We start from the raw sequence: 20,330 nt of genomic DNA on the forward strand, positions 1-20,330 counted from the left end.
AATTGGGATTTATTCTGTCTACACAACTATGAGCCTGTTCAACAAAGAAAAGCAGACATGCTTCCTGGTGTCTTCACTTCACTAGAAGTCCTGCTAGCACAGGGCAGCATTCCAAATGTCAGGTCAGAACAAAGTACTGCTTTGCTGCTCTTTGAAACCAGGAGCTCATTGCTTACTGTTTTGTGTCTGGTTTCTGGTTTTCCATTTGTTGTTGTTTTTGGGGAGAGAGGGAGTCTGCCTATTTTGATGGCAGTTTGTGAATTCATGAGAGTGAGAGTCAACCCATACACTTTTTGCCTGACAGTCATACACTCGCAAGCCAGGGTCAATGTCCACATGCACTAAGATGCACGCTGGAGACATAACAACTGTACTCTCAAATTAAGCACAAGGGTGTTTGCATGCATGTTTAACTTACTCTACATTCTTTGTCCACTCCGGAGGGTTACTCATGGTCATAAATACACAGTTGGTCAAAATAGTGCACATAATAAGCATGCTGAATAATGTAGACTGAAGTCAAGGAATGTAAGCCATTCATATATTATATTATCCAAAAGACACAAAAGTATTCTAATACCTGGTTTAGTAAAATATGTAGTGTGTAAATATATATACAAGTAATATAACATATACTAAATAAAACTTTAAAAGTTTGCGTGTAATTTCCTCTATCTTAATTAACACACTTTCCGGCACAGTGGTTCTGTATTGTGAAATAATGTGTTTATCTTTCAACTCTATTAGGCTGTGGATTTAAATGAAATCCACAAAATGCTTAAGTATGAAAAAATATGAAATAAGTATAGTTTTTTTCTTGATCTGAACACAATACATACTGGCACAGGATGTTATCTTTATCTTCCCATATGTTTGTACAGCACCTAAAACAATGTGGACTAATCCTGATTTAGACTTCAGATGCTAATGTAATATGAATAACAAAAAAAATGGATCTCGGCCTACAATTTACTCACTTGGGTAGTCCCACCTAAAACCAGTAGGATTATTGATGAGGTCTACTCACATGAGTTAGGACTCACATGAAACTAGCTACTTGCATGTACATTGGTTGTGTTTTCTTCAACATTTGCACTGTTGCTCAGTTGAAGTTTCTGATATCAATAGGGTTGCATGGAAGCTCATTGCAGGATTGGAGCATGAATTTTAATTACATAAATATACTACTTAATATTTCAGTGGATTGCACTTTCTTAACTGGATTAAAGTGAATTTGCAGTCATAAAAAAGAATTTATAATACTCTATGGACTATGGTTATTTTACACTCCCCTAATATTACAAGGCTCTGAGTGATCTGAGACATTTGTAAAATTGGGTTGTAAGTGTGCATGCTTTACTCGTATATTGCCATTCCATTATCTAATGCTGACTATTTTCTGACAGTGTAAATGACCAATGGCTGATGTCAGGTACTATAAACATACTGCAGCTGCAAACATGAACCTTGCCTTTAGTTTATTGTTTAAAGCCGCAGTTCTGCATTAAGATACATTAATGTTGAGCCTTATGTGTGTGTGGAGCCGATGGGACTCGACACAGGCCCAGGGGTCAAAGCTAGCAGATCATGATGCAGGAGCCTAAGTTGTTACTCTAATATATGAAAATATCTTCCTTTACTCTGATTCTGATCACTTTTGGAGCACCTTCCACCTAATGAAGAAAACAATACCAATGTGCCCATACAAATAGCTCTTTACTTATTTAAGTAGTCCTCTAAAGTTAATTAGTGTCATCAGACTTAATGGGACTATTTGCATGAGTAACAGGATCAGACTCAGTTATTTCTTATTAATGAAGTCATTGGGACTCTGCATGGATGCAGGAGTCTTCCCACATAGAGCTCGTTGGAGGAGAAAGGCTTAAAGTTGTATCTAAAACCAAATATTTAAAATCTGACAGCAGTGGGTGATTCAGTGTGGAATTCTGTGGTTTGGGATGAGCTGCGTACTGCAGTTGTGACACTGATGCTTTTTAAGAGTGATTGGAGTATGTTCAATGAATGTATGTAGAGATACAAGGGCATTTATTTGTATATTTAAATGAAAAGTGTTATTTCAGTAATGATACTTTTTAAAACAGTCACATTTGAAATTAACCACTTGAAAAGGATATGAATGTACCAAAATCTTAATAGCAATTTTTCTAACAGGGTTGACAGGAGTTAAAATGTACAAGGCAGATGTGGCACTGAAACGGAAAATTGTCTTTCCTTTATTCAGTACTATGAAAGTCTGGAAAAGAAGAATATACAATGAAAGTGCAGTGTACATAGCATTTTCAACTCTGGCGCTTTGTTCCCCTGTCCTCAAGGGAACTGTCCACCTTGTAGGACTGAGCCTTTAGAAGTGAAAGTTCTATTCTGTTCATCACTTGTGGCAAGTAAATGCCGAATTTCTAAGGAAACAGCTGATTTAAGTTATCCACTGTTAATTTTCGAATGTTCTAAAATTTGTGTTATAGAAATTTTAATGGGATCAGGATTCAACGCATATAATATCAATGGGAAATTTTGTCATCAGTGTTAATGGCAGCAGAATATGGCCTTTCATCACTAAAATAAACATGTATTTTTATTTCATTTATATTACACATTTTCAGACATATAAAGACAATTTATAACAATAAAATCAAGTATTTAAGTAAAATCAAGGTTACCAATAAAATCAAATACATTGTATTGCACTCAAACATGCTAAGGGGAAATTCCGATATACTGACTGTATCTTAGCAGTTATCTTCCTCCACAAATGGTAAAGTACTGTATTCACTGTGACTAAAGGTATGATAATCTGACCCTAAAGAATTTAAATGTAATTAGAAAATCACTGTATTTTGAGTTTAGATTTTAAATAACAGTAGTATCAATTATATGAATTTCCTGAATAAGTCTGTCCATAGGCAAATGAAGGGAATAACAAAAATGCCAGCTGGCATCAGTCCCAGCAGCCCGAGACCATGAAAGAGATCCAAAAGGACAAACTCTGTTCTCAGTTATAGCATGGCTACCTTACTGACTTTGTCTGTGAACACTCAGTTTTGTGTATTTATTGTCATTTACATGTTGGCTTAAAGGACACACAGTCAGTGTTTTCCTGTAGGTGGTCCTCTTCTAGATTTTTGTTATTTCTATTCCAAATGTGTTTGGGATTCACTTTGATCTTTGATCCTGCCTGAAACTTCTTCAGGGTATTACTACAATTCCTTTCAGTCTTTGTCAAATTCCTTGACTCTGCTTTGTAATATCACAATATCGCTGCTTTCTAAGTTGCTTGCACTCTGTAAAAACTAGTACTTTATGTGATTAGAGATGCTGCCCTCTCCCTAACTTCCTCACTCCCACAAGGTCTCCTCTCTGGCGGGAGGTAAATTGGACCCCACTTTGGTGGGGGAGAAACCAAGCTAAGGAAGCTGCCCTTTCCCCAAGGTCACTGGTCTGGTACATATAGTGGGGAAATCAGGCTGTGAAAGACCACCCACGGGATGTGTCTGTTGTTAGGAGGGAGTCATGCTGACACAGATTGCCTCCCACTCCCAGGATTGACTTTCTGTCAGTTGTGATGGGAAAATACTGCCCATCTTAAGGTCATTGCTGCAGCAGAGTCAGTTGCCAGATTCCAATTCATATACAATTTTCTCCTGATTGCAACAACCTCTATGATTAAAAGTACTTTCTCCTAACTGGATAAGTGATAGCATCAGGAAGGGGGATGAGTAATTCTCATTAGTCACTTATGTCCATTCTTCTTTTGTTCAAAGAATCAGGTTGCTAGACATTTAAGAACAGATGCCAGTTGCAGTAAACAGGGTCTGAAGTTTACTCATTACTGCGAATGGGTTAGCTAGTCCTTGACTAGTTTGTCGTTCTAAACCTTTGTATCCAACTTCCTTGTCCCCACGTGATGTTTTGAGTTCACTGATGGTCAGAAATTAGCTTTAGGTTTGTTGAGGATGTCCACTACTAGCTTTTAGCATAAGATTGGGTGGGTTTTTTTAAACACTTTGGCTGTAGAATAATACAGGAAATCAGACAAGGGGTCAAATGAACATAATGCAAAAACCTTTTAATTGAAAATACTGCACAAAACCAAGCTGCTGCTATGGTATCCAAAAATGGAAAGAAAAAAAAGTTATTCTCTGCCCTACACTTATATTTCTTCGAGTTGCCTAAATGACCCTAATATATTAGCTATGCACTCTCTTTCCACATTAATTAACTACACAAGTGCAATTTATTTCATCTTCATTAGTAAGTGATGGGTTTTGTAATCACATATTGGAATCTACTTTACTTTCCACTCAAGGAGAATGTTAATTTTTAATATTGAACATGGAGCTGTAATTTAAAAAAAAAAAACAATGCTGCTAAGGGAAGCAACTCTAACTACAGTAGACCAGCAATGTTAATATCATGGGATTTTTCCAAATGAACAAGATAAGGGGCTGTTTACTTTTTCACTTCCTTCTTCTATTACAGTTCTGTGAAGTTCAGACCTCCCACAATCACCAAACACCAATTTAGTATGATGCCCCTGCTGGTAGAGTCACATATAGTCCAAAGCCTCCTCTAGAGGTTCTCTACCAACAATTTGTCTCCTATACTCATATTTTTGTAAAGTTCTCTTTTTGCTAGTCATCTTATAATATGGTACAATATAGGAAAAAGGGGACTTCTCTTACCTCTGTGAGCTATCTACAGTTTTGCCAACTTCAAGCATTTAAAAATCTTAACTCAGACTCCCATAAAAACATATTGGCCTAAAATTCATAAGTATTTTTTAGATATTTAGATCATTTGTAGTGTCTTCTTTATCTGCCTTCTGATTTTTTTTTAGTGGGAAGCTGCTCACTGATCCCCAGCCTATTAGTCACCTTCCTATATCCATTGCTGCCAACTCTTGCAAATTTATCTTACAAGTCTTACAGTATTGTGTGTCTGTGGGTTTTTAAAGTTTCATATAATTTCACAGTACTTGGCTTCAAACTCAGCAATTTTCCTCTATACAAACTGGCCACCACTCAAGTTGGGCAAAATTTTTTGGATGATACATTTTTTCACTTCAGCAGTTTACTTAGGCTGCTTGAACACTATTTCATTTAATTCAAATGATTTTAATAGATTATAGTAAATGTTATCTTTAATACAGTCATACATTCAAATTTCGTTTTAAATTGGTTTATTTTAGAAAGAAAAATGAAATTTAAATAAAAAAATCTGATTTTTTTAAATCATCAGTTTTTATCTCCCCTGAAAGCAGCAGATGCTGCATTGTACCCTTCTGCTTACTTGCAGGTATGTGGTCAGAAAGGAAATGTTGGATGGAGCAGTAATGGGGCAGGGAGGAGTCAGGTGTAGAAAAGCCAATGTGTAGGATTATAAGAGAACAGAGTACCAGCCTGTGGAGAGAAGTTCATTAGGGCAGCAGCAAGGCTTGTTTGTGAAGGAGAGTTTCAGTCAGACCATAGAAGGACAGAGCTGTGGGGGAAGTGGAAAAGCAGGGAAGATGGTTTATGGGAAGGGAGTGCAAAAAAAAAAATCTAAGCAGGAGGGACAGCAGAAGAGAAAGAGACAACTTGGGGGAGAGGGAGAAATGAAGAGGACAGAGGCAATAGTGAAGAGAAACAGAATGAAGAGGGAATGGGAAAGAGAAAAGAAAGGAGAGCAGAGAAAGAAAACAAAGCAAATGCTGAAGATAAAACAAACAGGCTGGATCAAAACATGTTTTTTAGAAAGAGAGAGCTTAAGAGAAAAAATAAAAATGAAAACCCTGAAAATAAATTTAAGAGAAAAAAAGGACACTGAAAAAAGTTGATGTTTCACGGCTTGAGAATATAATAAAACAAAGGAAAGGTGAAAAAACATGGTCACACAAGGTGAAACATCAACTTTTTTCAGTGTCCTTTTTTTCTCTTAAATTTATTTTCAGGGTTTTCATTTTCATTTCATTTAATTTCATTTCCTACATCTTTGTACCTGTTGCACATGGTTCCTTATGCATGGAACACCCTTACTAAACTAGTCTTCAAAGCCACAAAACTCTTTTTTCAAATTCTTCCTCAAGACTCAACTTTACTGTGATCCCTATAGGAGGTTTCCTCCATTCAGTATTTTGATTCTATTCTTTAATTATTGTTTGCTGTTTACAATCAACATTCAGAAGTTTTCCCAGATTTTTAGCCAGCTGAATCAGTCCCCTCTTTTATTGAGTGGTGTTTGCTATCACAAGCAGAGTCAAGTGGGGCTATCAGGCTCCTTCGGAGATGGTCAGGATATTCATTACCAGATCCTAGAATGTATGGTGCTATAGATAAGGTAAACTGCATAGAAGTTAAAGGGATGGCTTGAGTGAGTTAAGGGGTTGCAGAATCAGATCTTAGGTGAAGACGGAGAAAATAATAGGAGGAGATGACAACACAAGAAGGAGTCGGAGAAGGGTACGGTCAGGGTGAGGACAATATGATTATGCAGTTGGTTGGGGGCTGGAGTGTGCTTCTTGTGGGTTACAAACTCTTTTACAAATATAAATACATTATGTGCTAAGGAACTGCAACTTTATATCCACAGCCTTATCCACTTACTTGTCCACTTCTACCACAAGCATCTTTGAACTCTTTGCACACTGCCCCTTATGCATAGAACACCCTTCCTGAACTAGCCTTCAAAGCCATAAAACTCTCCTGCATATCCCAACTTTACTATGATGAATACCACAAACTGCCAGTTGAAGATGGGCTGGCACTACCCTGTTACCTACAACCTTTTCCATCCGAGAATCTGTTTTCAACAATCTGCAGGCCAATTTTGTGCCACTTACCTGGTATCAATCAGGTGTAACTCAGTTAAAGCCTATGGGGTTACAGCAGTATAAAAGTGGCATAAATCAGATTGGAGTCAGGCCAATAGCCTCTCAGTATAGTGTTGTGGCTTGATTGCTCTAAAAATACAGTGATTAAACTCTTAACCTCTGTCATTAATAGTTCATAGAATAATGCTACTCTGTGTAGACGATTACTCTCCAGCAATTTCTCCCAGTATTAAATACTGAAAGGTACAATTAGATTAAAGGATCAGATATATTATAATGAAAATAACATAATGCATTTACTTTCGCAGAGGGAGAGAGAGAACAGGAAAAAAAATTCAATTGCTCTACAGAATTTTGCCCGACTGTCAAAAGAGGCATCCAACCAGCAGTCTTAATAAACACTCACTTTTTTATTGATATAATATGGGTCCAGGTCCTCCAAGGGCTCGGACACCATTCCCGGAGGTATGTCACCATAAATAAATGGCAGTGTCTTTCCTGCTTCCAAGTCACTATTTGGCTTTGGGCCATCTTCATCATTGTCATCTGTATGATCTTGTTTGGGTTTTTTAGCTTTTTCTTCTGTGGCACGCTTTTCAATAGCTGCGAGAGATTCTCTAGTAAAATAGCAGAAGCTGTCAGGTCCTGGTGGTACCAGCAATGCCTGTGCCATCTTTTCATCCTGCAAATTTAATTACGTTTAGCCTCTTGCATAAGAATGTCCTACAAAAAAAATGCAAATAAGTTAGGAAAAATAGTGAAGGAAAAAACCCACCACAACTGGTTATTTAACACCACACCTAATTTTAACAGCAAAAACAAATTTATGCTTTCTATAACAATAAATGCTGATAATTTAAATGCCCAAGTAGTTACATCTCATATATTTTACCAAACTGATACCACCATGTGAACCAAACCTCCAAGCCTTTTAGATGAGAGGAAATAGGAATTTTGATCAGGGCCAGCCAGGAGCAGAATGGTGCTCCTAACTTCTGATCTGGGAATTGCCGCAGCATTAACTCATTTTAAAAAGACCTTGAGGATCTTATTTGCTAAAGATTTAATAGTTATTTTTAACAGAGAAAAAAGAGAATTATTATAAATATTTAGTTTTTACTGTTCTGTTTATTTTAATAGACACCATATGAATGTGAAATATTATTTTAAAAATGGAGTGAACTTTAGTGTTAGAAAAGAGGACAAAAGACTGAACTATCTGTCCATCCACAAAAGGCGCACATCGGACAAGGTGGGAAAAGCTCCTGTCATGCCAACACAAGCACTCCTCACCTTTGGTGTGGGTACAGTGCATAGCAAAACAAAACAATAGATGCCATCAATACTACATCGGGTATAATGCGAAAAACAGAACGGGGACTCCTGTTGATAAGCTACAGCAGATGGAAGAGGAATATAAAAATGGAGAGAACTTTTCTCAAGGAAAAGGCTAGAGAACCATGAAAGGTAAAGTAACAGTGGAGTCACAGAAATTCTGGAGAGGGCAGAAGACACTGATACAGGGTGAAAATGGTTAAGGCAGACTGTGAATTCAGCAAGCAACCCAGTAACATGCAGTGATGCTGAAACTTTTATTCTTTTAAGATTTTTTCATGCTGGGATACAAGGATATGGCCTTTGCTGATATCTTCCTGAAACAGCCTGACCAAGACACCTGCTTCATATTAATATACTCAGCAATAATAAGGATCGTGTTGTCAAATCCACACCTTATTTCTAGTCAAAAGGGGAAGCTGAAAATTGCTTTAACAGGCTTTCTCTGGAGACTGAAAACTGAGCTGCCACATTTGCCCAGATAGCTGTTTGAGACTCCCCTGGGCCCTGTTGGCTGAGCAACACTTTTCTTCCACACCTTACAGGTTTGAGCACTTGTCACTTGAGTCTGTTGACCTATGTGCCTTTTCCTTACAATTGGTCTTAAAAGGCATGATTCTTCTTAGGATCATTATTGGAACACTGTTCACTTCTGTTTGTTTATTTGGTTAGGTTGTTTTCATTTTAAAACACTGTCATTGTTAATATTATGCTTATAGTGCCCTGCCTACATTGGGAAAAATGTGTACCCCATATTATAGCAACTACCACCCAGGACAAAGCTAAACCAGTGGTAACAACAGTGTTAGGTTAGCGTACACAGGGCTCAAGCATTTTCACCACCATATCATAAAAACATGCTCTGAAAAAGATTTTATGACAAGGTGGCAAAATTTCCTGAGCCCTCTCCCCACTAGTGACGTAGAAGCAATGCAGCTGCATTGTTGATAGCTAATGCTGTAATATGGGTACCACAGGTGTTTTTAAATCAGTGTTACACTACGTTCTTTAAAAAGAAAAGGAGTATTTGTGGCACGTTAGAGACTAACAAATTTATTTGAGCATAAGCTTTCGTGAGCTACCACAAGTACTCCTTTTCTTTTTGCGGATACAGACTAACACGGCTGCTACTCTGAAATATGTTCTTTAATTATTTTGTGAAACACTCTAAGCCCAAGGCATCATTTGCCCTACGTCAGTCCAGCTGGTACAAAGAGGCTGTTGGACAAATACAATCTCCTCCACCTCTGGAAATACTCCAGCTGCAGGAACCTCTTTTCCAGGGACAGACCTAGCTCCACCAGCTCTGCATAGAGTTTGCAGGAGTCCTGGAACATGCAGCATTTCAAGATAAGGAGAGGGAAGACTGGGGACAGGAAGAATCATAGAATATCAGGGTTGGAAGGGACCTCAGGAGGTCATCTAGTCATCTAGTCCAACCCCCTGCTCAAAGCAGGACCAATCCCCAATTAAATCATCCCAGCCAGGGCTTTGTCAAGTCTGACCTTAAAAACTTCTAAGGAAGGAGATTCCACCACGTCCCTAGGTAACGCATTCCAGTGTTTCACCACCCTCCTATTGAAAAAGTTTTTCCTAATATCCAACCTAAACCTCCCCCACTGCAACTTGAGACCATTACTCCTCCTTCTGTCGTCTGCTACCACTGAGAAAAGTCTAGATCCGTCCTCTTTGGAACACCCTTTCAGCTAGTTGAAAGCAGCTATCAAATCCCCCCTCATTCTTCTCTTCCGCAGACTAAACAATCCCAGTTCCCTCAGCCTCTCCTCATAAGTCATGTGTTCCAGTCCCCTCCTAATTTTTGTTGCCCTCTGCTGGACGTTTTCCAATTTCTCCACATCCTTCCCGTAGTGTGGGGCCCAAAACTGGACACAGTACTCCAGATGAGGCCTCACCAATGTCGAATAGAGGGGAACAGCCATGTCCCTCAATCTGCTGGCAACACCCCTACTTATACATCCCAAAATGCCATTGGCCTTCTTGGCAACAAGGGCACACTGTTGACTCATATTCAGCTTCTCGTCCACAGTAACCCCTAGGTCCTTTTCTGCAGAACTGCTGCCTAGACATTCCATCCCTAGTCTGTGCATGGGATTCTTCTGTCCTAAGTGCAGGACTCTGCACTTGTCCTCGTTGAACTTCATCAGATTTCTTTTGGCCCAATCCTCTAATTTATCTAGAGGCATGATCAAGGCAGTCCTACACCCCAGCAATTCTGTGGCATTACTGGGAGCTACACCAGTCCTCAGCTGCCCCTGAATAGAGGAGGTTCAAACTGCTTCCTCTCTATTCCTAGTGCCAGCACAAGTATGAATCTAGCCTTCCCTGTTTACTAGATGAATCTGGAATTTTTATGTAAATCTCACTGCACTTAAGCTTAGTTACTACCGTTCACCTAAGATGCAATTCAGTTACTGGAATGTGAACAGTAGCAGTCAGAATTCAAAGAGAGATGGAGAATTTTAGACATTTAGAAAATTAAAATAAGTTCAAATGTCCTCCATGCAAAAAGTGCATTTAAAGAGGGATATTTTAAAAAAAAAAAAAAAAACCTGTAGGATTTGGACCAAGTAATAAAAAGGTGGCAACACACTTCCCTGAAAATCTGTTCTTTCACAGATAACAGGTACCATGTTGCAGCAGCTTCTGGGTAAGAGGGATGGTAAATGTTTATAACATACTGTAAGGACTAGGTAGGGCATTGGTTAGAGTCAAGTGCCAGGATCCAAAGCCAGGTGTCAAAGCTGAAGGCAGAGTCAGGAGTCAAGTCAAGTGTTAAAGTCAGATTGGAGTCAGAGACAGGGAATGAACCAGTGGTCAAGCCATGGGTCGAAGCCAGTGCTGGGAGTCAGTAGGATATAGGAACATGGACCTGGAGCAAAGCAGGAAAGAGGGAACCAGGAGCAGATGGGGATCTGGGATAAAGAGGCAGGAACAGATTGGGAGGCAAAAAACAGGTGACAGGGTCCATAGGGGCAGTTCAGACACCTTCCTGTGCCTCGTTCTGGCTTTAGTACATCTGGGCCAGCCAGTGGGGCCGGACATCTCCCCCAATCAGGAACTTTCTCAGCTGAGCTCTTGGTGAGCTAATGCTCTGCTAGCCCCCTTCTCCCAAGGTTCCAGTGAGCTGCCAGGTGTCAGCCATGGGCTGAGCACTGCCTGGAAGCCCAGGTTCAAGACATGCTATTCCTCATGTATACATCCCAGTCCATGGAGTTAGTTAGAGAACCTGATTTCTGGGTGACTACTATATCATAAGATCCCATCATACAAAAAAATGCCATAGAATATGTTGGAGTATATTTTAGCATGACATTTTGTGATATACCCTATTGCACTTTTCTCTCAGTCACTTTCCTCCATTAACTGGTGGCTGAAGGACTTGAGCAAAACATATAGCCACACATTTTTGTCCAGGTATATTCTGTTTTACATAAGTTTAAATTAATTTTCACTAATTTCTAACAGTGCTTTTATATTAGATTACTTCTGCTGCTGAGTGGATGCATTATATTTCTTTTATATGTGATTCCTTTTTTCTAGTACTTATATTTGAAACCTCTCAGAAGTGAAGTAAAATGTCTTTGAGCTGAAGACATGCCATAAATGTTTTTTATATCTGAATAAGCTAAACTAAATTGCCTGAAGGCATCTACAAAGACTTTTATGACATCTGAAGACAAGTTACTGGTGAAAGTAAAAGTTTCGGTGCAGAACCTTATAGAATCAAGAATTAATTATTTAAAATAATATGTCACCTACCTAGAATATAGATAATAAAACAGTGCTATCTAATTATTGCTATATTCTGTGCTACACCATTCATATCTTACTCAAAGAAATGCACAAGTGACAAAAATACTCAACTTTGTGATATTTGTCATGGCTCTGTTTTTGTCCTTAGAGCACTGGGACTTGCGTTATGTCTTCATCTGGAACCTAAGAAAAAGCTGACTACTGAGCTTTTTCAGTCCACTAAAACATTGGCACACAGATATGTCTTTGATTATTGTTGGCATAAGTACAAGACTAGCAAAGGGATTTTGTAAAATGACCGTACGTCCTCATTGTTTCCATTCTATTCCTTTATTTTCAAGGGCTTATAATTAGACAACTTGCTCTGGGCTAAATAGTACACTAGGCTTGCAGATGCGGAGACCCTGGGTTTAAGTTTCTGTTCAAAATGACAAGCAATAATAAGTTTAGCTATCTCATCATAGTCCATAATAGACATCTGTCCAGCTTACAAAACCGGAGTTGCTGCTATGGGGTGTTGCGGGGGGGATGGATGGTTGAAGAAAAGGACTGACTGCAGCAGTCACCCTCACTAACGCAGTGGTGCGCCTAGCAAGGGTTGTCTTTTTCTGCAGCTTTGGGGAACCAGTACATAGAGAATTCTGGTAAAGGTGACAGAGTCATCACACAGCACCTTCAACACAAACTAACAGCATACAGAACCCTGAACTAATGGCCATCCTCACATATGTGGATCAGCTATGGGGTGGGACTTGGAAAACAAGAAGCAAAGTACCCAGAGAGAAGGAGGAAGCAGAAGAAAAAAGTGAATAGAGGAGTGAGCAGGAGAGGAGGTCTACAAGGGGGGATAAGCCTAGAAAGAAGAGGAAAAGATTAAAAATGAAGTTGAAGAAAAACACCAAGGTGGCAGACACAACACCTTGTGAGTGTGAGGGGGTTGAGCGCACGGGGGTGCAGGAATGGAAGCAAATGAACTGGTGTGAGGCTGCTGTTTTAGAGGACATTCTTGCTTCTATTTTTTGTCCTGGGCTCTGTGGCCTCCAGCTGTAGCCCCACACAAAGCAAAAAAAACACCTTTGGCAGAATTCAGAAGAACTATTGATCTCTGGTAATAGCAAGAGTGTTGCAAGTCAGGAATGAGATACATCTCTGCAAATAAATGTGTGGAAATCCATGAATAGCACTTACTGGTCTATTCCTCAAGGTCTTGAGCTAGCCAGTGCTATTAACATTTTAGATTCACTAGCATCACCATTAAACAAAACTAATTACAAAAATATAATTTGGATTTAAATTTGTTTATAGATTTTTCATTAGGGATACATTTTTACTTGAATAGTTAAAACTTAAATAAAATATCCATAAAACTGTGTGGCTCGCAGAAACATAAACATAGAAATTTGTCATCATAGGATTCTTTATAACTCAACATCTAAGTGAGTAAAACAATAACATATGGCAGGTTATATTGCATAACACAGGCTTTAGAATATTGGAAGCAAGATAAGTTCTCTCTAAACCATGGTGTTCTGGGCAAATTCCAAACTGGGTAATTAGTATATTAAATTCACCCTATAGCCTCCTTTAGCGAAGACAACTCTTCACACACTTCTTATCCTAAACAACTATATAGGTTTGTCATGAACTATTTATTAAACGGTTCCTGCAAGAGCTGGCCACATTTCAATGGTGGATGAAGTTTTTATAAGTTTGTTGTAGACTCTTATTTTATTAAACATGTTGTAACTGTTTTTCACAAGAATTTTTAACTCTCTCTCTCTCTCTATATATATATATATTTGTACATAGTGGGACAATTTTAGATAGAGCAAAACTATATAGTTACTTCCTCCAGCAAAAGCCTTGGCATGTCTTTGTTACAATAATCAAGTAGCCTCTTTAGGATTGACATTCTTGTCTTTACACTTACTTTTAAAATTATTTTTTACCTTTTTTATAAATAGGCAAAATAAAAATAAAACTCCAAAAAGAAAGAGATTCATGAAATGTGACTACTGTAATCCAAACTGGCACACGTATGGTAATTCAGAGTTAAGGCAGATACTTGAAGACAGATCCAACTGAAAATATTCATGGGCTTTTGAGCCATGTGAGCTCCAGAAGGCCATGGATGTTGGCTCCAAAGCATCAGGTGTATTCAAAGGAAAGGTCAACCTGTCATGGAAGCTAAAAGCAGCCTGCAGCTCTGCAACCAAGATTTGCTGCAAAGCAGCACAGAGAGGGATGCTTCTGTATTCCAGTAGTCAAGATTCATGGCATAGTCATTGGCCCACACTTGCAGTAGTGCAACTCATTGGAGTTAAGTGTGAGGACTGGGAACACTGACAGGCTATGAAGTAGAGATGAACTGAAATGTAGCTTTGAGTATAGATCAGGCGTGGCCAAACTGTGGCTTGTGAGCCGCATGTGGCTCTTTTACAGTTAAAGTGCGGCTCCTGGAGCTGCCACCCCCCAACAAGACTGGAAAGCTCGGGGCTTCTGCCCTGTGGTGGGACAAGGGGCTTCTGCCCTGCAGAATGGAAGTTCTAAGGGCTTTGGCCCAGTGCGGGGGCATCGGGGCAGAAGTCCCACACCCCAGCAGGCACCGCCCCACGGGGCAGGTTGTGCGTGTCTTGCGGCTCTCAAACTTCTGAAAATTATTGTATGCGACTCAGAAGGTCAGTAAGTTTGGCCACTCCTGGTGTAGGTATTTGGCTGCATACAAGGTAAATTCTGATATTTGGCCTTGGACAAATATTTTTTCAAAATCCTATCAGAAGCCAAATAGAAGGATGTTCAGCTTCCTTTCTACTGTATCTGCAGCATGGTCATCTGGACCATTGCTTCTCCACTTTTCCTTACAGCCATTTCTGATGGGGCTGCAGCCCAGGTTGATGAAAGGTTTTGAGGAAGTTCCACTTCCTTCATCTTTCCCTACCATCTCCATCCACTTCCCATTTCCCCTGTTCAAGTTATCCTTTGAATGTTATTGCTATCCCATCTACCACCCCAATATTAGTTACCTCTTCACCCACTCCCTCTCACTCTCACTCTGCCCTCCTCCACTGTATCAGACAGTCCTAATCAGAAGTGAATTCAGAAACCCTGAAAGAATACAGGTTTAAGTGGTTTCAGGAGCTTTTTTTTTTTTTTTTTCAGGGGCTATTTGTGTCATTATCCACTCCTGCAATTTGTATTAAAACAGAAAAATATGCTTTTAAATATAGGGGTCCAGTAAAGAAAGTTTGAATAATTAGCAAAGATGGCCAGATTCTGATCTCACTTCAGTTTTACACTGTTATAATGCCATTTACTTCACAAAATGTACCCAGGTTTTATAATAGTGTGATTGAAATCTGAATCAGGCTTATTTTATTATGGTCACAACAGCAAGGTATTAACAATGTAATACATTCTGGTGAATGAGATTGTGAGGTTGACTAAATACTGTTTTTATTACTAGCATTCTGCTGCAATAAGTGGTCAAGTAAAACACACAAAAATGTATTATTTAATGTTTAAGCACAATTCAGCTTCTAATTCAGCTTTGGCTGAATAGCATTTTTCCAGCTATTTGGTATTTGCCCAAATGCTACAGTCAGACAACTGGGAGCCAGACTTTAGTTTGCTGATGTAACAAAGCTTTCCACACTTCCCATTACTTTTCTCACACTATGCCCATTCTTGCTTTCACCAGTTTCCTTGTTGCATTGTTTTACTTGAGAGATTGTAACTTCTGTGGTCCTTGACCCTGTATTCAAGCCATTAACCACTTCCTCACTTAGCTCACTCTGAGATTACTGGTCAGCAGCCAAGGACACCAGCCTTGATGTCTCGTTTGTCTACTTCTGTTCCAGTGTTCATGCTTTTTTCAAAGCCAGCTGCTGTACATGTAATTCCTTCCCCAGTATGCCATCCCATCACCTTCTCCTTATTCAGATCCCTTCTAAAGACACACTTTTGCTACATTGCCCCAAAAAAGTGAGTTAAAAAGCAAAACCCCAAACAATACTCCCCTGGGGGGACACACAATGCTATTCCTTTCCCTGATTTTCTAAGTGCATCTCTCTTAGACCTATCTTTCTACTAGACTGGAAGCTGTTGAGGTAAGGGGGTATTTCCTTTTTGTGGTGAACAGAACCACAAACACATTTTTTAGAGTTTAACATATGACAAAAAACTATGTATCTCTCTGGCTGAGTTGTGTGTCAGTGATTATCCCCATTCAGTGATCTCCACATCCAATTCCAGTTATCTTCAATAAAGCACAGATTTTATTGGCAAGTACAGAAAATAGAGAGAAAAGTATGCAATATAAATTGACTAAATTATATATATGGCTAGAGTAATTGAGAAAATATTTGTTAGCTAGGCTTAGGGCTTACAGTACAAAATGTTATCTAATATAGCTGAAATCTGAAATTTTCCTTTCACAGTATAAAAACTACCAGGGTTAGGTGCTGTGGTGGGCAGGGGGTCACACTCAGGCAGCTTCAAAGCTCTTTCTCCCTTTCAAAGGCCTTTTATGGTTTTGGTAAACCTTTTGGCAGTGGAGTCTTGTTAGCTTTTCCCCTCTCAGTTATTCTGTAACAAGAGTCCACTCTTTATGAGGCACAACAGCTTTCCTCCTAGTTAGTGCCCCTTCCTGGGGCTAGCTCTCCTTTTAAAGTTTGCTTCCTCCAACAAGAGCAGGCTGTACAGGTGAGTCTATTTGGTAGGGATTGCACCCAGAGGAGCTCATTCGCCTTCTCCTGATTGGGGTGGGGACATGCCCCATTTCATTGGCCTTTAAGAAAGCAGAACTTCTCACCAAGATAATAGAACCTCAAGCAAGCAGTTTTTTTGCTTGATTTCTGGCTATACTTTAGTTTCCTTTTATACACATTAATCAGTGAGTAAAAGTCCTTGCTGACTTGGACTGTTTTCCTTTTTTAATTATCATGCAAATCTATATAGCCTCTTTGTAGGCAGCCTGTTATGGGACACAGCTATAGAACACTACAAATTAGAATTAGCAGGTACTGTCCACGTAAAATCCATAGCCAGAATTTTCAAAATTGTGCTGAAGAAAGGAAAAACTTTCAGAGTAGCTCAGCATTGACCTAACTCTGCTTGTGTTGAAGTTGATGAGTTATCATTCTTTTCAATGGAAATTGACTTCAGTGGTAGCAGAATTAGACCAATGCTGACCATTTTTAAAAATCATACTATAGGTGATGCCTGAATAAGAATTGAGAAGCTTAACTTTAGGCACCTGTGGTATGATTTTCAAATATGCCCAGCTTTCATCTAATGCTGCTCCCTTTGAAGTCAATTCCCCTTGAAACAAGTGGCCAGAGTTTCAAACATACTGAGCATGTTGTATGGTCAGAACTCCTTATAATCAGGCGACTTAATTAGATGCCTAAATACAAAAGTAGGAGACTACTTTTAAGCAGCCATTCTTGAAAATCTTGGTCATTATATTATATATAGGTACTTACATGGCTCCTGTTGTCATAATATTTAAGCAGCTCATTATTTGGATTCCATGCACCACATCCATACTCAGTTTATTTCTAAATATCTGACAGTGTTGGTGCTATATCAGTCATCCGTTTGCTAAAAGGGGCTTTGTCCAAGCCGTGCAGGAATAAAGACAAGATGCAAGGGATCAGGTGAGACAGGCTTCTGTCTGGAGGGAAGGGGGTGTAAATACCCTCTCTCTCCTGGGTGTACATAGCGGGTCAGAGTCCCACCTGAACCAGCCTCTTGTGGTCCACCCCTTTTCTTCCTGCTAGCCTGGTAAATTCAATTGTGGTGAGCACATTTTCTTCAGTGATAGTCTTTTCCAAGTATATGCCAAGCTGCACTAAATATGCTCAGATGTGTTTTGGACTAAAAACATTAATGTATAATACACTACTAATTTCTAGTAAGCAGCTCCAAAATTTTCAGAAGCGGGACAAAAGAAATAAAGATTTCTATTCCAGTCTATGAGCACAAAAACTGATGTCAATAAGATGTGGCGAAAAGATTTTCACTCTGGTTTTAATGCCTAAATTTATGCTAGACATTATGGGTGCATCATATGCCATGACACTTAACCACTCAAGCATTTTAAAATGCTTCAATTATAATGTTAGGTATACTGTATCAGAAGAGCATGCAGCTTCTTAAACTAGGAACATAATAAGAGAGAAAACATTGTCAAGTAGCCTTTTTTCATTCCTGGTTGTAATTGCAAAAATCTAACAAGTTCAGAGAAATCCCTCTTCTACAATAGTGTGGTACAAAATAGTTCATTTCTTCTAGGGGGCAGAAGAAATTGCATGAATACGCAGCACTGCTTATTATCACCAGCATATGATTCCTCCCTCAAATTGCACATCATCACTGCAGTTTGTTTTCTTGGCAACTCTATTAAACCAAGAAGCTCTCTAAAAGGATCTAATTTTTTGCAACATAGGTATGCCATTATATACTGTGCAGTTTAAACAGTTTTCTCATATGACTTCATTAATTTTGCTTTGTGTGATGAAATTTTGTATTGGTCTGAGATTCCATTTAAATATGGGTTAACAATGGGTGACTTTGCTTGCTAATCTGATCCATGCCCCCAATCATTTAACAAATCACTCATCAATAGTTAATATCAAAATGCAAAGTGGTTTCACTAATTCATATAAAGTATTTATATGAATTCATTTGAATTAGCCAACCCATTTTGGTTTGCAAAACTGCTTTGGAAATCACATAATAATAATGGAATAATAATCAATAAAAGTAATATATAATTAACACTGCTGTATGTGAATTAGAAGTTTATTATTATTTGTATTTATTTAACAAGTCACACCAGACAACTATTTGCTTTTTTGACGGGATTTACCAAATTAATTGATGTAGGGAATGTAACAAGTATAAGACATTTTTATTTTAGTGAAATATTTGACACTGTCTCATAAAATCTTAGTTGAAAAATTAATTAAAATGGGGTTGTATATGAACAGTGTCACAAAGTTTGAAAACTGGCTGAAGAGTAGTAAACAAAGGAAAATACCAAATAGAAATGTATGAAATCTGAAAAGGTGGTATTAAGAGGGGTGATACGAGGATTGATGTTAGGTCAGATCTTATTTAATTTCCTCATTAATGATCTGCAAGAAGGTGTGAAAGCATGTTAATTAAATTTTATGAACCCCAGTCATGACAAAGAAAGAAACTTTAAGAGTTTGGAAGTGTGGGCAGGAAATCATAAATGAGATTCAATCTGAATAAATGAAAGATCATACAGACAGGGAAATATTGTCAAACACAGAGTATCACAGGGCAAAAATGGGGTTGGGACCATCCTAATAGCAAAATAAACACTTTGTGTTTCTTCAGTGTTCAGTTGTATTACAGACAAATGGATCTATATTGTCAAGGTGCCACCTCTGCAATATCCACCTCCATAATACCATGTCTGAGTCTCCACTACACTGAAAGGATGTGTGTGTCATCCTGAATGTTCAGGGTCCCCAGCAAATACACTGCCTGAATTAGTAACCATTGGGCATCTGCCCAGAACAGAATCCACATTGAGGAAACAGGAGTAAGATGATTCACAGTCAGGACTTCCTCAGTCCCCAAACCCATTTTGGACCCAGAACTGTGCAGAGAAGACTCACAACCCCAGGGGCACTAGGCCCCATGAAGTCACATCCCTCCCCCATGTAGGCTTGAAGAAGGGAGGAACTCCTTAGGCTAAGCCAGCAGTGGGGCCAAAGACTTAAGCCAGCCAGCAGACAAGCTACAGAAGCAGTTTCTGCAGGTACCTTTGGATAGTGGCGATATCATCAGACTTTTTTTTCTACAGTTTTCACTGTTTTATTCTGGATATTCTTTTCCCTTTGCTGACTGGCGCTTTGTTTGTGTCCTCCCTCTCCCAGTTACTTCTCGTCAGTCTCATTCTTCTCTTCCCCCAACCCACTTACCTCCCCTCCCTCAATGTTCCCTTCCTTTGTTCTTATTAGTGTATCCCCTCTTGCCTTCCCTCCTGACCAACATTTGCTTTATAATACATTAAATATATATTAAATAAATATAAACAAACAAAAACTCTGCTAATAATACAAGAACTAACTATTTGCAGAGTTCTGTTCACTCTGCTTGTAGGCTACAGTTGTTTTCCCCACACTTTACCCATCTTATCTATTAAGATTGTAAGCTCTTTGGAGCAGGGACCATCTCTTAAGGCTTGTCTACCTGAACACTTAGTTCATGGCAAGCTGGGGTGAAAATCTACCCCTCACTAGTCTGCTGTGCATTATGTAGCTATATGGACCCTGCTGCCTCACACTAAAAGTCACATAGTGCGCTTTGATCTACCCCACTTTGAAATGGGAATAGACTAAAGAGCACTTGGGAACTA

General features: G+C 39.0%; 1 protein-coding gene across 17 annotated transcripts in view; it reads right to left on the reverse strand.

Moving 5' to 3' along the window:
* LOC144272508 (sodium channel protein type 2 subunit alpha-like) overlaps window positions 1-7,499 on the reverse strand; it is a 90,979-nt gene extending 83,480 nt beyond the window's left edge. For 16 of the 17 annotated variants that reach the window (XM_077830636.1, XM_077830638.1, XM_077830633.1 and 13 more), the window contains exons 1-3: window positions 7,233-7,499; window positions 2,136-2,254; window positions 419-508 (exon numbers count right to left, since the gene is read on the reverse strand). In XM_077830636.1, the coding sequence (XP_077686762.1) occupies window positions 419-508; window positions 2,136-2,254; window positions 7,233-7,499 (476 nt within the window). Of the gene's footprint in view, window positions 1-418; window positions 514-2,135; window positions 2,255-7,232 lie in introns of all 17 variants that reach the window. The other variant, XM_077830640.1, reaches the window with a different exon arrangement.
* Between the last annotated feature and the right edge of the window lie 12,831 nt (window positions 7,500-20,330).

The sequence above is a fragment of the Eretmochelys imbricata genome, chromosome 11 (genome assembly GCF_965152235.1).
Source record: "Eretmochelys imbricata isolate rEreImb1 chromosome 11, rEreImb1.hap1, whole genome shotgun sequence".
Lineage (NCBI taxonomy): Eukaryota > Metazoa > Chordata > Testudines > Cheloniidae > Eretmochelys > Eretmochelys imbricata.